The 18577-nt window shown below is 34.7% G+C and overlaps 4 protein-coding genes across 6 annotated transcripts; 1 reads left to right on the plus strand and 3 right to left on the minus strand.

The window, feature by feature from the left end:
- Nucleotides 1–2216: 2216 nt before the first annotated feature.
- Nucleotides 2217–3417, minus strand: LOC123320189 (general odorant-binding protein 57c). Its single transcript, XM_044907393.1, has 3 exons — nt 3001–3417; nt 2639–2910; nt 2217–2407 (listed from the first exon to the last, which is right to left on the minus strand). Exons 1-3 carry the CDS (start codon nt 3158–3160, stop codon nt 2348–2350), a joined length of 492 nt encoding a protein of 163 aa, XP_044763328.1. The 5' UTR covers nt 3161–3417; the 3' UTR covers nt 2217–2347.
- A 334-nt stretch (nt 3418–3751) lies between these two features.
- Nucleotides 3752–4448, plus strand: LOC123320380. Its single transcript, XM_044907685.1, has 2 exons — nt 3752–3909; nt 4064–4448. The coding sequence occupies exons 1-2, from the start codon at nt 3859–3861 to the stop codon at nt 4403–4405; spliced, it is 393 nt and encodes a 130-aa protein (XP_044763620.1). The 5' UTR covers nt 3752–3858; the 3' UTR covers nt 4406–4448.
- A 98-nt stretch (nt 4449–4546) lies between these two features.
- On the minus strand, nt 4547–8527 carry LOC123320686 (centromere protein J). The gene is given in 9 exon segments (XM_044908072.1): nt 4547–4804; nt 4863–5058; nt 5113–5194; nt 5251–5331; nt 5382–5985; nt 6040–6368; nt 6422–6770; nt 6827–7094; nt 7180–8527. Coding segments are annotated over 9 exon segments (3240 nt in total). The 5' UTR covers nt 8373–8527; the 3' UTR covers nt 4547–4666.
- A 436-nt stretch (nt 8528–8963) lies between these two features.
- Nucleotides 8964–17388, minus strand: LOC123320625 (fatty acyl-CoA reductase wat-like). 3 transcript variants are annotated; one of them, XM_044907991.1, is made up of 9 exons: nt 17196–17388; nt 11791–12010; nt 11486–11734; nt 10582–10727; nt 10389–10498; nt 9957–10161; nt 9665–9901; nt 9316–9573; nt 8964–9256 (listed from the first exon to the last, which is right to left on the minus strand). In XM_044907991.1, exons 2-9 carry the CDS (start codon nt 11980–11982, stop codon nt 9121–9123), a joined length of 1533 nt encoding a protein of 510 aa, XP_044763926.1. In that variant the 5' UTR covers nt 11983–12010; nt 17196–17388; the 3' UTR covers nt 8964–9120. The 3 variants fall into 3 exon arrangements, with proteins under 3 accessions (XP_044763926.1, XP_044763924.1, XP_044763925.1); XM_044907989.1 differs by having other exon boundaries at nt 9665–9904; nt 17196–17387; XM_044907990.1 differs by lacking the exon at nt 17196–17388 and adding an exon at nt 12922–13068 and having other exon boundaries at nt 9665–9904.
- Between the last annotated feature and the right edge of the window lie 1189 nt (nt 17389–18577).

Genomic DNA, 18577 nt, shown 5'->3' on the forward strand with positions numbered 1-18577 from the left:
CGGTTCTTCTTCAAGTGAATTATTTTTCGTTTTACGCCCCTGTGAAGGGCCTCAACTTTGAAGGGCCATAGCAGCCGAAATAAATTTTTTTCGTCAAAACTGAGCTCAGATTTGGAATCAGAGACTTCGAATTATCCAGAAAATATGTACGGCACTTCGATATTTAAAAGTTGGATTTTTGATTCCGATCGAAAAAAACGCAAGGCTATACATCATGAAAATTTTTGGCCGAAAATGCTTTTTTTTTCGTATCGTCTTGAAATTGAAAATATAGTTCAATTAGGCTATTCTCTACCCGAAACTGCAATCGGTTCTTCTTCAAGTGAATTATTTTTCGTTTTACGCCCCTTTGAAGGGCTTATACATCATGACAAATTTTGGCCGAAAATAATTTTTTTTCGTATCGTCTTGAAATTGCAAATATAGTTTAATTAGGCTTTGCTCTATCAGAAACTGCAATCGGTTCTTCTTCAAGTGCATTACTTTTCGTTTTACGCCCCTTCGAAGGGCTGAAACTTTGAAGGGCTATAGCAGCCGAAATAAATCTTTTTCTTTAAAACTGAGCTCAGATTTGGAATCAGGGACCTCGAATTATCCAGAAAACATGTACGGCACTTCAATATCTAAAAGTTGGATTTTTGATTCCGATCGAAAAAAACGCAAGACGCAAAGATGAAAAGAGAAAGTTCTTCTTTAGACATTCTTGAAAATATTGCTCCATGACTAGAGACATATTGGACAACTTGATCTTCAATCCAACGCAATCTGGATCAAGGATTAAAAGCACATTTTTCTCCAGACATTTTTGAAAATATTCCAACATAACTAGAAACTACCTGTCATTATGATCTTCAATCCATCATGAAAATTTTTAGCCGAAAATGCTTTTTCTTCGTATCGTCTTGAAATTGAAAATATAGTTTAATTAGGCTCTTCTCTATCCGAAACTGCAATCGGTTCTTCTTCAAGTGAATTATTTTTCGTTTTACGCCCCTTTGAAGGGCCTCAACTTTGAAGGGCCATAGCAGCCGAAATAAATTTTTTTTCGTCAAAACTGAGCTCAGATTTGGAATCAGGGACCTCGAATTATCCAGAAAACATGTATGGCACTTCAATATCTAAAAGTTGGATTTTTGATTTCGATCGAAAAAAACGCAAGGCTATACATCATGAAAATTTTTGGCCTAAAATGCTTTTTTTTTCGTATCGTCTTGAAATTCGAAATATAGTTTAATTAGGCTCTTCTTTATCAGAAACTGCCATCGGTTCTTCTTGAAGTGAATTATTTTTCGCTTTACGCACTTTTTAAGGGTTGCAACTTTGGTAGGCCATAGCAGCCGAAATAAATTTTTTTCATCAAAACTGAGTTCGGATTTGAAATCAGAGACCTCGAATTATACAGAAAACATATACGGCACTTCAATATGGAGACAGGTTCTTTCATTTTGAAGAAAATATAAAAGTAGTTTGAGAGCGCCTTGAAAACATTCGCGTAGGCAACACATCATATCCGTCTGTCATACCAACGTTGTATGTGCAGTTGCAGGTAGTGGTTGTTAGGGGCAGAAATATTATTGAGCAAAAGCAGCCGAAATGAATTTTTTTCGTCAAAACTGAGCTCGGATTTGGAATCAGGGTACTCGAATTATCCAGAAAACATGTACGGCACTTCAATATCTGACACTTGGATTTTTGATTCCGATCGAAAAAAACGCAAGACTATACATCATGAAAAATTTTGGACAAAAATGCTCTTTTTTTCGTATCGTCTTGAAATTCGAAATATAGTTTAATTAGGCTATTCTCTATCAGAAACTGCAATCGGTTCTTCTTCAAGTGAATTAGTTTTCGTTTTACGCCCCTTTGAATGTCTGCAACTTTGGTAGGCAGCCGAAATAAATTTTCCAACCCATTCAGCATCCAACAGCTTTGTATTCTTGTCATAGTTTCTATTTTCAGCTGATTGATTGAAAACAGTTCAATATTTCAATGTCAAAATGATAATCACCAATTATTATACCTAAATCACCATCAGAACTATGATAAAAAATTTACAACAAACAAAACGTCACGAAGATAAACGACTTCTACTATGTGCAAATTCTTCAGATAACAATTAGAGTCGGGTCAACGACTCTCAGTTATCAAATAATTTGTCACTACTTGTTTAAAAGGAGTGGAAGTGAGATAACATTCAACAATAATCAATTACGACCTCATTTTCATAATTGTATTACATAATCTTTCTAGTTTACATCGATAAATTGTCATGGTAAAAAAGTTAAAAAAATAATTATCTAGGGTGGTATTTACATTTTTCGATAATCAGTTCATGGTTGAGCATATTTCATCGTTTTTTATCTATATTGTCTATACTGTAGAAGAGCTGATCCTCTTGGGGCTGTACCTGGAGAAGTGAAAAAAGACTTGTATGTGTAATGAATAATAATAATAATAAGAAGCAGAGGTGATAAAAGGGGAAAATTCTCTAAAATGATGGAAATTTTGTAATGGAGAAACTATCATCTAAGTGGTACAACCATACTTTGTTGTGAATCTCATAAAATTCAACAAAATCCTTGAATTTTCAATTTTTGAAAAGGTAGATTCTTATATTCAAGAAAAAACCAGGTCATACCTGAGACATTTTCCTCCAGAAACATTCAGTGAACGTGAACGACCTCTCACACCTATCTATCGATTCCAGGGCGGTACATCTGTACAAGATATATTCCAAACTTGCTATCTCTATATCAGCCTCCTCCAGCGTCTTCTTGATGTCGTGGACCAAAAATCCACCATCTTCATCCATCCAACCGTATTTCATGAAGAGGCAATGCAGGAAACATTTGAAATTGTTCGATTCTGCCTTGGCCAACTTCTTGTTGATTAAAACCTCGTTCATGGCTCCTAGCATATAAGTAATATGAAAAATGTCTCTCCCAAAAAGATATGTTAAGTCAAATTTGATATTTTTGAATTATTCTCGAAAATACTCACTCATACTAATTGGTGAAGACAGATTGCATATTTTTATGTATCTCATATCAGTATCTAGGTCTTCGGATGTGAAGGAAGCACACCACGTAAAATAACTTAAGAAAAGGACTAGAAACAATGTTAAAAACAGATTTGAGTTGATTAGGTGTACGTTTGCCATGGTTGTTCGATGGAAACTGAAAGAATGGCCGTTGCTGTTGATGCTACACTATATCTAATTTTTTTAAAAGCGAGGGTGTTCTTATCTCCGCGGAAAAAAAGGACAGGAAGTTGGGAAGTCATCCAGCTTTAGGATTTGTGCCATTTAAGCGTACCATGATAGAAAAGAATGCCGCTTCATTAAACTTTAAAAAAAGGCTTCAAATGACGCGATTTTCCGTCTTCATTTTAGCACCTTGGATAAAGTATAATATACAGGGTGATTCTCTATGAAAATTTAATAACTTTTGTCGCCAGGGTTTTCTCAAAAACCGATTATTTATAACTCTGAAATCGGTCGGAATATGCAAATGAAATTTGGTCAAGAGGTATTTATACTTCCCATTTCTTATATCTGAATGATTTTTTCACCCATATCTTGATTATCGAAAATACCTATATAGAAAAGAAATAATAATAATTTGGACGGTTCATTTTCAATCCAACAACGTCTGGTGAAATTGTTTGATCCACATTTTCAGATGTAAACATCGATTCTTGCAACTTTGCGTTATTTATTTAGCGTCATGAGTTTTTCATCGAATTAATCATTTCCTATCGAAACCAGTAATGTTTATGTCGTGAAAAGCCTCGGTACTTTAGAAGTTGAGAATTAATTCATGTAGACAATATAAAACGCGCAGTGTTCATATCCCAGTCATGGAACTTTCAAATATTGGATACCTGCTCAGCGTCTTCATTTTTTTCACGGTAAGTTAGGAGAATTTTGGGAGATCTCGCAGAATTTCGGATTTAAACGAAAATTCATTAAAAATTGAAAATTTTGCGGATTTTTTGTGGAAAAACCATATTTCCAGGGACAAAAATTATTTGTTAATACCATCCTTGGTTTCGATCCTGGCAGGTAATCTCCAGGACAAGATGCGACATCTCAGACAACACGATAGAGAAAAACACCGAAAGAATTGTCGAAAGAAACGAAACCAACACTATGGAACCAATGGCAGTGAAACAGGGTGAACTACAACTCCTGGAGATGTTGAAGACGCAGATAAAAGCCAAGGAAGAAGAACTGAAGAAGGCGGAGGCGATAAACAAAAACTTCGAGAAGATGATACAGCTGGTCAGTATACTCGGACAGATAGACACGTTCCTGACAGAAAGGACCAGAGCTTTGATCAGGAAAATGGCCATCTTGACCGAAGACGAAGACGCTGACTTACAACACTTCGATGAAGAGAGCTGAAATTCAGGCTTTTGTTAAGATTTTATATAAAAAATTTTTAAACGATATGAAGTTTTTAAGCCTTACCTTAACCAACAATCCATTAAGTTATCACTAGTTCAACCTCCGAAACACACTCAAAATGAAACTCCAATTAATCAATGAAAAATTTTTTTTATATTAAAATACTTTATAGAAATATACAAAATTATAATAATTTCCTAGATAACACTGGTACACTTTCCACAATTTGCTTAAAATTCAATAAATAATAAATTCCTGTCAAAGGTTCGTTTCTCCCGTATCCAAAATAATTTCACCCTTACTATTTTTCATCCTCACCCTCCCATTCGAATATCTAGTTTCCTGCGAACCGTCAGGATATAAAATTTTCACAGTTCCATCTGGATATTCACGTCTCTGAAACGAAAACAAAAAAATTCAAATTATAGCCATATAAAGGTACAAAATAATCAACCTTCTGATCCTTAGTATGTATCTCGACTTGTCCGTTTGTTAAAAACAGCATCCGATCACCGTCTGCTTTTGTCAACAGCTTAGAACCATCTGGATACTTGACTTCCTCTGTACCATCGGGGAAAATGGTTTGAATCAACCCATCGGGAAAGAAAATTAGGCATTTTCCATCTTTGAACCTCTTCTCCGATTGCCCACTGAAAAACAATCAATAAAAGATACATCTTCCAAATACCCACCCTATTACTCACTTTGGAAACTCTAAAACTTCAGTACCATCCGGAAAATTAGTGTGCCATGTATCGTTACTGAAATAATAATACCTAACGGTACCTGAAATTCATGAAACCGTCAATAAAATACCGAATTTAATCCAAAATTCCACCCACCGTTCTCCGATATTCGCTTGATATTCCCATTGGAATATTTCACTTCCTTGGTACCATCTTCGAGGATTTTTTCAGTTTTCTCTAAAAAATACAGTCAAAATCACGAGAATCTAAGGTTTTTCACCACCTACCTAATCCGAGTTGTCTCGTTGTGTTACCAAAACTCGTGTTGCTATTCCTCCTATTTTCTTCGATTATTACATCGTTTCCTCCGAATAAACTCTTATATTTCTCTTCTACGTTGTCATCAACCCCATTTCGGTTAGTTTGCTCCACTGCGTAATCTTCGATCAGGGATTTGTTGAAAACATGCGGCTGGGTACCATTTTTCAAAATACCCTGAGTATTGCTGGAAGATTTCCTTATGCTCACTTGAGAATCCGTTTCTTTCGTCGACTTCTTCCTCAAGTTATCCTCAGAACTCGTATCGACTTTGAAAGTTTGGTTTTTGAAAGTTTCCTCCGTTAGTTTACTGATATTCTTGCTGATTTCCTTCAACATTTTCGTCTCGGTCGTCTTGCTGTTGTTCCTCTGTTGAGCAACCAACTTCGATTTTTCCTTTATGAGTTTCTCGTTTTCAGCCTTGAGTTCCGCATTGTTTTTTTCCAACATTTTCACCTGATTTCTCAGCCGGGCTATGGACATCGCGTTTTTCGTGTCTCTCAGTTTCATTAATTCCTTCATTTCGTTCAGTTCCATTTTAAGATTGTTCATTTCTTCCTTATCCTTCCTCTGCTGGATTTTCGACTTTAAAACCTTACTCGATCTAGGCAAAATTACAAATTAAACCGGTTTGTCGGGTTAAAAAGATATTTTTACTCACTTCTCTGGACTCAGCTTGTCGGCCATCTTTTTCCTCTCTTCTTCGATCTCCAACTGATATCTTAGTTTCTGTTCTTCGAACTGTATTCGCCTAAGCTTCATCTCTTTCTCGAACTCCTTTTTATCTTTATCCATCTGCTTTCTGATGGCCATGATCCTATCCTTCTCGATTTTCAAATTGTCGAGTTCGTTCTGACATTCTTCGATTTTATTCTTTATCAGAAATCCGCAACTGGCACAGCTCTCCGAGGAATCCAGTTTTCGATGATTCTTCGGTGAATTTGAAGATCTGTAAGCTAAATAATGAGCAGATTCATAAAAAAATCCCTCATTTCGAAGGTTTACCAACCGTTTGTAGTCTCTCCGAAATATTCGTCGGAAATATCACTGCTTGTGCTTGAATAACTTGAAGGAAATATTATTGGGTTATCTGTATTCGTTGAACTATCTCGTTTATGCTCAGAATGATCAATTTCTTTCTCAGAATCCCCGTTATATTTGCTAAAATCCTCTTCGAGGGTTTTATCGATTTCTTCTTCACTCTCAACATCATCCTCTGATTCCTCATCAACATGATCCTCGTTTTCCATATGTTGCCAATTTGATGGGGGAAAATTCTGAAACTTTGTCAACTCTTGCTCGTCGTTAGAATCAGAATTGTCATTTCGAGATGTCTGCTCCGTTTTATCTTGAACAGGCTTAAAAATCAAAATTCATCATTCAATTTCCAACTTCGTGAGATGAGGCTACTCACCGATTTTTCCTCGTCACCATCATCGATTATTTCGTCCAAAACATGATCCACAGTGTTCATTTCACTATTTTTGAAGTCAAACTTACTAGGCGTACTCGCTAACAGCTGAATTATGCTAGTGTTGGTAGAGCAAAAACCACTTTGTTCTGTTCTACGTTCTAAGGCTTCGAATATCTTCAACTCTGTTTCTAGGGCTTTTTCATACAAACTGTTTTCATTTGAAGTGTAGGATAAACTTTTACGTGCAGGAGGTACTTTCCTTTCTTGACTAAAAAGGTTGTTATTAAACTTTTCACTTTTCTCATAAGAACGAAACAAGGAAATCTGACAGTTACAGTAATTATTTTACTTACGAGTCACCAATCCTTTCTACCCCAGGCATTTTACATTCAATCTCATTCATTTGTCGAATTAATCCATTTTTCCACTGAGACTGAACTAAAATTTGTGCGCACTGGGTAGTAGCAGTATACACATCCTTTGAACTTATCCTGTCACTTTTTAGTGTAATGTCATTGTTTACATTCTTCCATACTTCACTTTGGTTATTATTAGGAGGAATATCACACCAATTTCCCCTTGGCTTGATACTGATTTCTGGTGCTCTCAAAGGTGTATATTCCACAGGTTTCTTGACGATATCCTCAATAAAATCATGAAGTTTCGGAGGACATTTTTTAGCTGTTTCAACCTTCTCATTTTTAGAGTTTTTGGAAGGTGATTCACCTACTGCCGAATCTTTGGAGTTCCTAATCACCTCTGTTTTTTCGTACTTTGGTTCTTCCGGACGAAATTTCGCATTATTTTCAACTGATGGACATTTCTGCTTGGGACCATCACCTTTTCTCAACTGATTTCTACCATTAGATGCACTCTGTACCTGTCGATTATTATTTACTGCCTTCTTTGTATTCTGTGTTTTGCTCCTACCCGGATACTCCGCACCAGTTGTTTTAGGTCTCTGTGAAGAAGGAACAGAAGGTCTGTTTGATTTAACTGTGTTTTGTGTTCTTTTAGAAGGTAGAGTTTTTGGGACACCACCTGTTGTTTTTGGTCTTTCTGTTTGAAACTGCACATTTTTCTTTTTAGTTTGGGTGGAGTTTGGTCTACTCCTTTTTGGCACCACAGTATTTGAATATTTATTGCCTATGAGTTTTTTATATTCTTCAAGTTTTAAATTGTACTTCATCAATCCTGTTCCCTTTTTCAAGAATGGTTTTTTGGGCACCGCAGTGTTGTTTGTCTGAATGTTATATTCATTAAATTCGCTCAATTTTTCCTCCACTAATTCTTCAAAATCTTTATCTAAAGGAGCGCTTATATACTCTTCCTCCACATTATTATACGAGTCCAGTTCATGTCGTTTAGTGCTTGCTAAAGGATTTTCACCGACTTTTTCCAAACTGTGATGCGTAAATTCATTATTTAATGATGATCTCTCGTGGTCTCCAGTGTTCCCTGAGCGTTGCAATAATTTTTCATGGGTTTTTTGCCATTTTTTCAATTCCTGAAGACGTCCAAAAATTTGATGTGGCGACAAAGACATATTCAGGAAATTTAATCAATGAACGGCTACGAATTGTTCACGTGAATTATGAATTTTATCCTTAGCAGCCGCATTTCATGCTTTTCTCGGTTTAAAATTACATAAAATAAGATTTTCAAAACTTTTCAATTGATAGGTTAGGAATTTGTTTGAAATTTCAAACATAGACCATAGAATGCTGGTTATCACAGAACAGCAAAATAACGGAGAATAGTTTTCGTATAATTCGCCACCTAGCGATCAAGGCTCAAACCTTCTGTGCTCAGAAGAAGGGACTCCACCATTTCTTCCGTGTAACTAATAGAAAACTGTAATAGGTTCCTATGTATGAAATAGAAATCTATAACAAGTCGGTATATGTTCCATCATACCTAACTAGATGGCTCTGCAGTAGTTTTTCAAATTTCAAGTTTCAAAAATATTTTCTTTATTTTAGAAACCAGTTCAGATCTTCATTCAAGATTTCAGAATATTAAAGAATCAAATATTAACGATTCTCTGCTGGTCGTTGAGAATCATTTTATATTATAACCCCAAGGAAATTTCATTATCTCCTGTAATAGAGGAAAGTTGGGTAATAAAATTTCAATGTTAAATAAACAAATATATTTTTCACTTACAATCTAAACATGTACAATGATGCTTCATTTGGTAACTCCAAGACCTGACAATCTACAACTGAAACAAATATCCCTAACGCGACGTATAAATATGTTAACAATTATTAAAAAAAAATTTCCGTGGAAATTCATAAAGCTATTGAGTTTGAAATATCTACACAGGGTTTCTGTTCACCAACTGTGAACCTCTGAAACAAATTCCAAACCAGGACGGACGCCGTGAAATAGAGTGAAACCAGCAAAATTTTGTGCAGGATGGCAAAACTGAAAATGAGAAAAACATAATAAATACAGCTGAAAAGGCTTCAAAGGAAAGAACTCACATTCTCTGCTTTCTTTTAGCTGCCTCTAACGAATCTACCGAATCCTTCATGATATATCTCCTTATACCGTAAAAATAGGTCTTGTAATACGCCCAGAGGTCCAAAGATTTCATGTCAAAAAAGAACAATTTCCTTTCAGTGTCGTCTAGTTTATTCCACAATTTGATCACGTTATCGTTGGAAAATTTCCATTCTCTAGTCGAGAAAAATGATAAAACGTTCGAGAATTTGTGAATTTTTCTATACATATTCAGCATCCTGTAAAAAAGCAGTTGTTTGGTAAATACCGATACAATTGAGGTCAGGGAAACAAGGAGGCCAACCAAATATTTTCTGAGAGAAAACTCACCCCAGATTCTTGAAGCATATCGTACTGACCCCGTCTAGCAAAAGGGCAGGAAGCAGGTGGTAGATCAGTTTCAAAAACATATACATGTACACGTTCCTGGTGAAATTAAGGGAGTGCACCCAGACGCACTTGCTCAAGGGGTACTTGAACCCATACATCGTGTTTATCTTGCAATACTCTTCCCAAGTCATGTTGTTATCCATAGACACATAGTTATAAATAGGTATATCTTCAGGGCTACTGAAAATCGAAAAAAATAAAACCCTACCCTGGATTTTCCTGGACCTATTACCTTCTGGTCTTGTTCTTTTGGGCTGTGTCCCAAGCCGCTGCTATCAGAGCAGCCACACACATATCTACAGGTACTAAATCGGCTTTTTTATGTGGATCGCACAGCAGGACCCTCAGTAATCCTAGAGCCACCCCTGCACATACACCAGTAGGTCCGTAAAGGTTATCGATCCACCCTTCGATGGGTTCCTTATGGGTGGAAATAACTGAAAAGTATCGTTGTGTTCAGAGAAAATATCACCTTATACAACTGGAAAACCTTTCCAAAACATTAGAAATGGGGGGGTATCAGGTTGTGCGTGTCTGAAGAGTCCCTAACGAGTTCGAAACGTTTATTATTTCAAGTTGGTGTGGGGATTTACTTGAAAGTCAAGATGGACAAACTTTTAAAATGATTTTCTACAGGAAGATAAGTGTAGAAAAGATTAAATACCTATGGAGGGTCTGAAAATTCCTATTGGTAGATTTCCACTTGAATCTCTGATCATTGTTTCAGCTAGGGCTTTCGTGTAGGTGTAGGTGTTTGGCCATGGTCCTATTATACTGAAAGAAAGTTATTTTTCAGATATACGAAGAGAACAAATTCAAAATTATGAATGCTCGTTGGGAATATAACTGAAACTCACCTTTTAGTGTGTTTGTCCGCTTCTGATTCAGTCATTTTCTCCAACACATGTCCAATTTCCTCGTAATGTATAGGCTGGTCGTAAAACCTTTCCTCGATCTCTTCGAGGTGACAATTCGAGAAGGCTGTGGAAACATGCATTGAACTCTGCGAAGAATTGAAAAATTAACAGTATTATTTCCAGAGTCTTCGAAATAATGATGGACAAGATGCATATCTTATTCTTGAAGGCGGCAAAAGTATACAATAAACGATTGATCTGCATTTCAATTATCATTCCTGATCGTATATTTATTTGCATAGATTTTACACGTCTGACAATGAGCTAGTTGGGAATTGGCCTTGGTTACATCATTCTTACGGAACACCATCGTAATTCTAATGCAACCCCCCAAAAACAGTTATACAATTGTACGAAAATGAGGTGACATGACTCTTTTTCAATAGGAACAATAGAAATTTGTTTTTTTCCCTTTTAGAGATCACATTGTGATCGAAAACTGGATGTGAATGATTGAGCTATTTGCATTACGAAGGAATTTCTAATAAATTATGTTGGTTTTCACTCATGAAGCTGCGTTGGTAATTACAGAACTATATTCGAAAATTTCGTTTAATTCGACTAATTTAATGGAAAAACGTTTTTTTGGTGGAAGGACGCGATCATTATCATCCAATCGACTAGTCTAATATTGCGGAAAAGAAAATTGGCATTTCTAGATTGATTCGTCGAAAAAAATATATAATTATCGTAATATTGGTAATTATAATATATTTCGGCAAAAAAAGTCTGAAGTACCACTTACAAATCATGAATTGAGGTAGCGCAAATACATTGTAAGTCAACAAACTTTGTATTCACTTTGTATTATGAGGTGAAATAAAGTTTGAGCGTTTTCCCTCACCTTAAGATTCTTCATGTCCTTCCCAAGTTTCAAGATTTCTTGAGCACCTTTAACGTTCACGCAGTAGGCGTGTTTCAAATTCTCATCAAATCTCATCGTGGCTGCTACGTGGAATATTATGTCAATTTTTTCTGTCAGCATCTGTCTGTCCGTCTTGGATATCCCCAAATCGGGCAGAGAAACATCTCCACTCACCCCCACGATCCTATGTATGAACTTGGGGCATTCCTCGTGCAGCCTTTGGAAAATCTGCAAGATAAAATTGGAGAAACACGTGTCTTTGATGTACCACATCTTCAACTTACCACATCTTCAAATATATTCTTTATTCTCGTTTCTACATCCTTGCCTTTTTTTGGCCTCACCAAGAGGTATAAAGTAGACACTGATGTACTCCTAAGTAATTTTTCTATCAGTATCTTCCCAAGGAAGCCAGTTCCCCCAGTGATGAAGACGTTGGCGTTTTCGTAAAAGTTTAAAATCTGTGAGTTCACCATTTCGAAACTCCAGTACGAAATGGCTTGACTGAAATGAAAAAAAATACATTTTCAAGAACCCCTGTTTCCCTTAGGAATAGTTGGTCAAATTTTTCGGAAATGCAAGGAGAGCATATAGCTGCTTTCGACCTTCGAAATTGCAAAATCGTTGGACAAATAATAACAATTCAAGGTGGTAGGAGCAGGATGATGTCAAACAAAAACTTTCCTTGACCTTGCACGAAGTGGACAACAGTGACCAATACTAATTGAATCTTTGTACACACCAAGTGATCAAATAAAGTTCAAGAATCAACCTGATCCTACCTCTCCTAATAATATATATTTTATATACGCCAATTATCGAAATCCAATTAATGCAAATACGAAAATCTTAATTTAAAAGAGCGAAGGAACCAGTCATTTCATGCGTGAGCTTTGCGTATTTCCTCAATCAGCGGTTCTCAAACAATTTCTGTCAGATGCTTGAATACCCTTTAAATCGATGTTGAAATTCACAAAGTTTCTGGTGAAAAAATTCTTGGCAATTCGGTTGGCTACTGTATATTTGGCCAATTGATTGAAATTTCCTGATGATGCTGCCATAATTAGCAAACTAGTCCTAATTTTCATTCATAATGATGGTTAATATTCGGTGTTCCTCATTTTTAATGTATTTAACATGTGTTAATTATTCTCTACATTTTTTTGTACCAAATTTCACCTAGTTCCCAAGAAAATTCCCTCATTATATCTACACGTGTCAAAATTAGTGAGGATTCTCAGTTTTTTTCGATGCATTCATTAGTCATCTGTTTTATCTACCTAGATGAATTTTTGTACAAAAACCAAGTCTTATCCAATTATGGCCCTCCCAGCTTTTCAGTCCGATCGACTCATTTTGAGGGTCAAAAATTGAGGAGGGAATAAAAGTCATATTTCCATTGAGAAAGAATTTACCTGAGTTTTGAGTTTCTAAGAGGTAGTTTCCTTGGAGAACCTTAGAGAATCTATCGAAGGAAAAGGCACTTCAACACTCATAGCAGCGAAAAAACTGGTAAAACTTATAGCAACCTCCGCAGAGGGACAAGCAAGGCGTAGAGCCAACGTTTTTTTTCTTAGTTTTGAAGAATAATTCGTTAGAGTCACGTCAACTGATAAATAAACATTCGTAAGTGTTTATTGAGAAATATTTTTCAACATGAACGATTTTGTAACGGTATCATCGCAAGCGATGGGTGCGTGGTCAGCATTTAATTTCGATACTGTCCCATTTGTGTTCATTTATTCGATACCGAAGAGAGTTAAGAAAAAAATTGGGAGCCCTCCAGTTTTTTTTCATTCTTCTTGCATTCGTGAGATAGTCAGGGATTGGAATTTTCATTGAGGGCGAATGCTACACGAAATAATGATGAGCTTAGTCCAAAACCTGTATGTTTGGGGTATGGAATAAACTCCTTCCCAATCATTAAAATTCCGAATGCTGTCTACACTTCACAACTACCTGAGTGAGCTACCTATTTATGACAACAGAAATTTACTACTTCAACTAGGGGTTTTGGCATTATTCAATGTACCGAGTGTCTCAAAAAGGGCTTTGAACGAATAATAAAAGTTATTATTATATGGGATGTAAAACGTAAAACACAATTTTTAAGAACTCAACGTAGGAAACGATTGAGTAGGTATTCAGATCTTGAAAGCTGACCCTGAATGCATGAATTCGGACGACAAATTTGAATTTTTCGAAAGATAATAAAGGTGATTGCCTCAATGTACACGACATTTCGAATACGAGAAAAATTATGTTGTTTTTATTGCATGTAGGTTGAGATCATTACATCCTGAATTGATATGTAACTCACAATTCTCGAAACAAACAGAATTTTTTCAAGAAGTGAGACATTTTTAATGAAACGTACAATTTCTTTCCAGTTTTTCATGAAATTAATATTAGGAGAATCAACAGATAATTATCAACATCAGTAGATCTCACCTTGAATTTTCACACTCGAGAAAATATTTTTTTTACTCCAAGATAAAAGAATATTCATTTCGCATAATATTCAATGAATTTTACTAACTCTAACTATTTATTATAATTTTTGAGATCATTATCTGTCCTGGCTATTAACAGGTATGAGTTTATTGCCATCTGAAGAAGTGGTTTCATTTCTTGGAAGACCATAGGAAAAATACAGGGAGTTGCTGAAACATTGCACGTATATAGTGGTTCAACCTTTCTGACCTTGATCCTCCACATAAGACAGGGAAAAAGACCAAACTTTCAACATTGGCATTCAGTCCTTTCTAATAATTAGTGGAGATTTAAACTGCACGAACTTCTGAATAAATGAAATTATTGCTTTGAGTTCAATGCAGTTCAGGTAATTTTGATTCCATCCACAAATAAAGAACAAATAAAATTAGATAATAATCTAATAAAAATAAAATTAACGATGAATATCTAATGTTGATTTTTTCTTTTCTGCATTCATTGATTTTCCTTTCAGGGTAAACAACTCAAACCTATCGTAGAATTAAAGATGATTTTAAATACGCCACAATATGAAAATTATTCAAAATCAAGACCATATAAGCAAATTTCGCCATAACAAATGAATTATTCCAAAGTCAATTTCACCATTATTTTTGGCGGAAGCTCCCTGATGATTAAATTTTATATCTCGAAATTCTCAAATAGCTATCATTTATGTGAAGGCAGGTTGAGATATTCATAAGTTCTAAGGTGATAAATCACAATGATTCTTTTATATCTGCATGCTTCAATACGCAACAAAATATCAGTCTTTTGCGATTCCACCAAAAATAATGAATTGACTCGAATTTTTCTTCTGAATTCTCAAATGAAATGACTGCGTATGGATTATTCTCAAACAATTAACGAATTCTTCGTCAGTACCACCAGATCTATTCGAAAACTTGATTTTCCCATTAATACCGGTGTATTTACGCGATTTTGAATGTCCCCTTGTGAAAAAGAATTGAGAGGTGAAAGAACTGCAGTAGGCCTTGAAGTTCTCAACTTTCGTTGACAAAAAAAAAAAGGCGTCCAGAAGATCCCAAACTATCAAACACATTCCGACAATGTGGTGGCTGTTTTAGGAATGTGCGAAAAAATTCATTCACCTCTAGAAAAACCAGATTTACTCAACTTTGATTTACGATAACCGTTAGGAGAAATTTGAGGAATGATATTTCTCCGGTTTTTCTGAAATATATTCATCAACCATTCTTTCTTTGCTGAAACATTAAATATGAATATAATTAATTCTTGATAATTTAATACTTTAGAAGTTGTTTTCATTTTGAATCGATGATTTAGGAAAGAGAGGTCCTCTGTGTGAAAATTTTCTTGTTTTTATATCAGTAAATTGTATAAAATTGAAGAAAATTAGTCAAACCAGAACTGGTCTACAAAATGCCAATTTTGAAACGAAATTATGAAACAAATCGACTAATTAATTCTAGGTCGACAAATTCAAATATGCACCTATCGTTTCAGATCCTCCAATTCTAATTGAATCATTTTTGATGTATGATGAAACAATATTTGCTGAAATGGGGGAAACACACAGGAAACTGCAAGAATACCTTGATTACTCCCAAAATCTCAATGCAAAGTGATGAAACACTAAACACTAAACCAATCTTAAATTAAATGAAATGATGAATGAGACAGACTGAATACGATGGGTTTTAGCAACCATTTTTGGTTGTCCACCGAGGAAGTGTTTGTAATCAGGGACAGAAGTTTCACCAAATTCAACTCCAATGCTTTATGTATCGCATATTAATCGCTCATATCGTAATTAAAATCAAGAAGAAAACGAAATCTTATACGTTTCAAGGCCTGCACAATTTTTCTGGGAAATCTGATAAGAATAAGGACTATCCTTGAGTTTTTCTCTGAAAGATATTGGACCAAACCAGTCTGAGGAATTCAAGACAGCTCAGGGTGTCTGACAAATGGATAGGGGTATGAAATAAGGGAAGTCAAACATTCATAAAAAAATAAAACGAAAATTTTGAAGGGTTACTAAAAAATAAATGGTAATCCAAGGTTTTCTGCATCGTATCATAAAAACCTTTCTCTCGACAAGATTCAATTCAATCTTTATGATCTTAACTAAACAGTTTTTAAATTCCAACCCTTATGCTTCCCATCGCAACAAACTTGATATTTCATCTTATAAATATAGTTGTATTTGAAACTTTTTTTTTTAATCATTATACTCGTTTAAATTCATTCGAAGCTCAATATTTATGTATATCAAATTATTTCATACAGTGGTATTAAAACAAATCCGAATGCTGGTTGAAATATTCACAAAATTTTGGTGTATAAGACAGGCATTCTCAAGAAAGTCAATGTTCTTACTCGTACATTAGTTTAATGTTGAATTATCTGCCATCATTCTAATGATAAAACCATTAATATGATGCATATCGATTATCACATTTAGATTATCGAAAACGAACTTATTTCAACCGTTGTTTTCAAAACATTACTTCCGCATATATGCTCGATGAAAAGTATAGGTTTTACCAAACGATGATTGCTTTTCAAAATTTGCAAAAAAATTTTTCAACCCCCAAAATTGGGATATTCGGAAATTGGCTTATATCTTGGATGAATTTGAATAGCATCAAAATGTTCAAAGTTATTCTAATAGTTCACAGTTCAGTTTTTGACTCCAACACTATGAAATCATTTAGATTTGAGAAATTTTGGATATCCCTTTAATTTGACTTTTTTTCTCCAATTTTCTAATCGAAAATGGCGTAATTTTTTATTTTCGCCTAAATTCCGAAGCTAAAAAGAACGAAACATTTCATAAAATTTCAAATTGTCGGATAATAAATGGTTTAAATTATTTATATTGAGTTTTATTTTTGAATGAAAATTCCTTAAGCTTATTTTTGGTTTTTCTCTGTATTTCAATTAATTATCTTGGGCTTACAGTTGTTTTTATCCAGGGAAAATACTCTGGTTGTCAGTGTGTCAATATTAAACTTTTTTGGGTGAAAATTTCACATTTTTTAGTGGTTCAACAGCGTTTTTTCTCAATTCCAAAACCCGATGGAAAAATAAATTATGTGAATTTCTTCGTTGAATAAGATTATTCGTTAAAAAAAATATAAGTGGAAAAAATATTCAACAAAAAAACCGGTGACAACAAAATAAAAAAATTGGAAAAATAGAAACTCACAAAAGGCACTAAATTCTCAATTCCTCAAGTCAAAATCCACAAAATGAAACAATAAACACCTGTCGGTAAACAAAACACGTAAAAAAACAATAAATAACTAGTCAAAATCGATCTCTTGGTACCTCCATCGAGAAAATCGATGGCTTAAGTAATAAATGATACCAGTGTGCGTTCATTTCTTTATGGATTCTTAGGCCAGGTCTACCTGCGCGGAAAGTTCAACTCGTATGATTCTTTTCCACGCATTCCTGGTGTCCGCAGTTTGGGAGAAAGAAGATACGACAGTCCTCTGAGAATTTTCAAAATTTCCATTTAGCCGCTGGATTTTCTGAAGATTACCGAAATATAGGAGCGAAACCTTGACTGTCTCATTCGAGGAACGAATAAAGTAAATGAGTAACTGGATTTAATATCTGGAGCTCTTTGGGGAAAGCCCCAGAAGACTTGTCAGGTGTTCTTTTTCCTAGAAAAATTTCGTTTTTTCCAAACTCATTTCGTAGGATGTTTTCCTAAAATTGGTCCCCATCAATTCAAATGGTAAAATACAAGCATTACATAAATCAAAACGTTTATCAGCCTTGTAGTTTGGTACAAATTTTTTGTTCAATCAGACCATACTCAACTTGTAAAATTTCTTGATTATTTTTTCAATGAAAAGAAGCTATCTCTACAGATTTCGAAGAATATTTAATGCATTGACTGCATTTTGTCAAAAATGTTTCCCCCTCAAAGTTGAAAATTTCAAAGACAAATATCATTTTCAGTTCAGTCGTCGATTGAAAAAAAAAACAAGCAAGAGAAGTTCAACTGCTTGCAGAATCATCATCAGATATTACGAAAACCCAAAACAAAATAAACCTTGAAAACTGAACTCGGAATCAGTGAATTCCCACATGAAAAATTTTAAACAGTTTCCTAGAAAGATCATCATCGACAAACTGTAGAAAGGACCCATTTTAATCCCACAAATAATGACCATAACACGCCAAAAGATTCGAGATAACTTATGTAAATTAATTCTATAAATCAGTAGAGGTTGAATATATCACGTTTATGTTATGATTTATCAGATGAATAGGAAGTAATAAAAACTAGAATAATTTTCTTTATACATATAGTTGGGGCTTTTTTTGGTATCACAATTTTGACGCCCAGTTATTTTTTCCACCTGTTCCTTGTAGGTAAATCTGAATTGTTTATTCAATGAATGAGTCATTAATCCATTCAAATATTTTTTTATGTAATGATCAAATGATTTATGTGGTTTTTTATTCCCTTTTGTTGATTCGCTTGATTTTATCTGTCATCATGTATTAATTATCAGTGCATTCATCGATTTTTTTTATTTTTCACGCATCGATATCATGTGATAGTTATTATCA

The sequence above is a fragment of the Coccinella septempunctata genome, chromosome 9, assembly GCF_907165205.1.
Source record: "Coccinella septempunctata chromosome 9, icCocSept1.1, whole genome shotgun sequence".
Lineage (NCBI taxonomy): Eukaryota > Metazoa > Arthropoda > Insecta > Coleoptera > Coccinellidae > Coccinella > Coccinella septempunctata.

What these genes read in the sequence shown, in the direction of transcription:
- LOC123320189 (XM_044907393.1), bottom strand. Translation starts at nt 3,160, where the DNA reads ATGGCAAACGTACACCTAATCAACTCAAATCTGTTTTTAACATTGTTT. An exon ending in GTCTTCACCAATTAGTATGA is followed by an intron (nt 2,911 to 3,000) that starts GTGAGTATTTTC and finishes CTTATATGCTAG; the next exon opens with GAGCCATGAACGAGGTTTTA. An exon ending in TCTGGAGGAAAATGTCTCAG is followed by an intron (nt 2,408 to 2,638) that starts GTATGACCTGGT and finishes TCACTTCTCCAG; the next exon opens with GTACAGCCCCAAGAGGATCA.
- LOC123320380 (XM_044907685.1), top strand. Translation starts at nt 3,859, where the DNA reads ATGGAACTTTCAAATATTGGATACCTGCTCAGCGTCTTCATTTTTTTC. An exon ending in GCGTCTTCATTTTTTTCACG is followed by an intron (nt 3,910 to 4,063) that starts GTAAGTTAGGAG and finishes CGATCCTGGCAG; the next exon opens with GTAATCTCCAGGACAAGATG.
- LOC123320625 (XM_044907989.1), bottom strand. Translation starts at nt 11,982, where the DNA reads ATGGTGAACTCACAGATTTTAAACTTTTACGAAAACGCCAACGTCTTC. An exon ending in GCGGACAAACACACTAAAAG is followed by an intron (nt 10,499 to 10,581) that starts GTGAGTTTCAGT and finishes ACTTTCTTTCAG; the next exon opens with TATAATAGGACCATGGCCAA. An exon ending in GCTAAAAGAAAGCAGAGAAT is followed by an intron (nt 9,257 to 9,315) that starts GTGAGTTCTTTC and finishes TCTCATTTTCAG; the next exon opens with TTTTGCCATCCTGCACAAAA.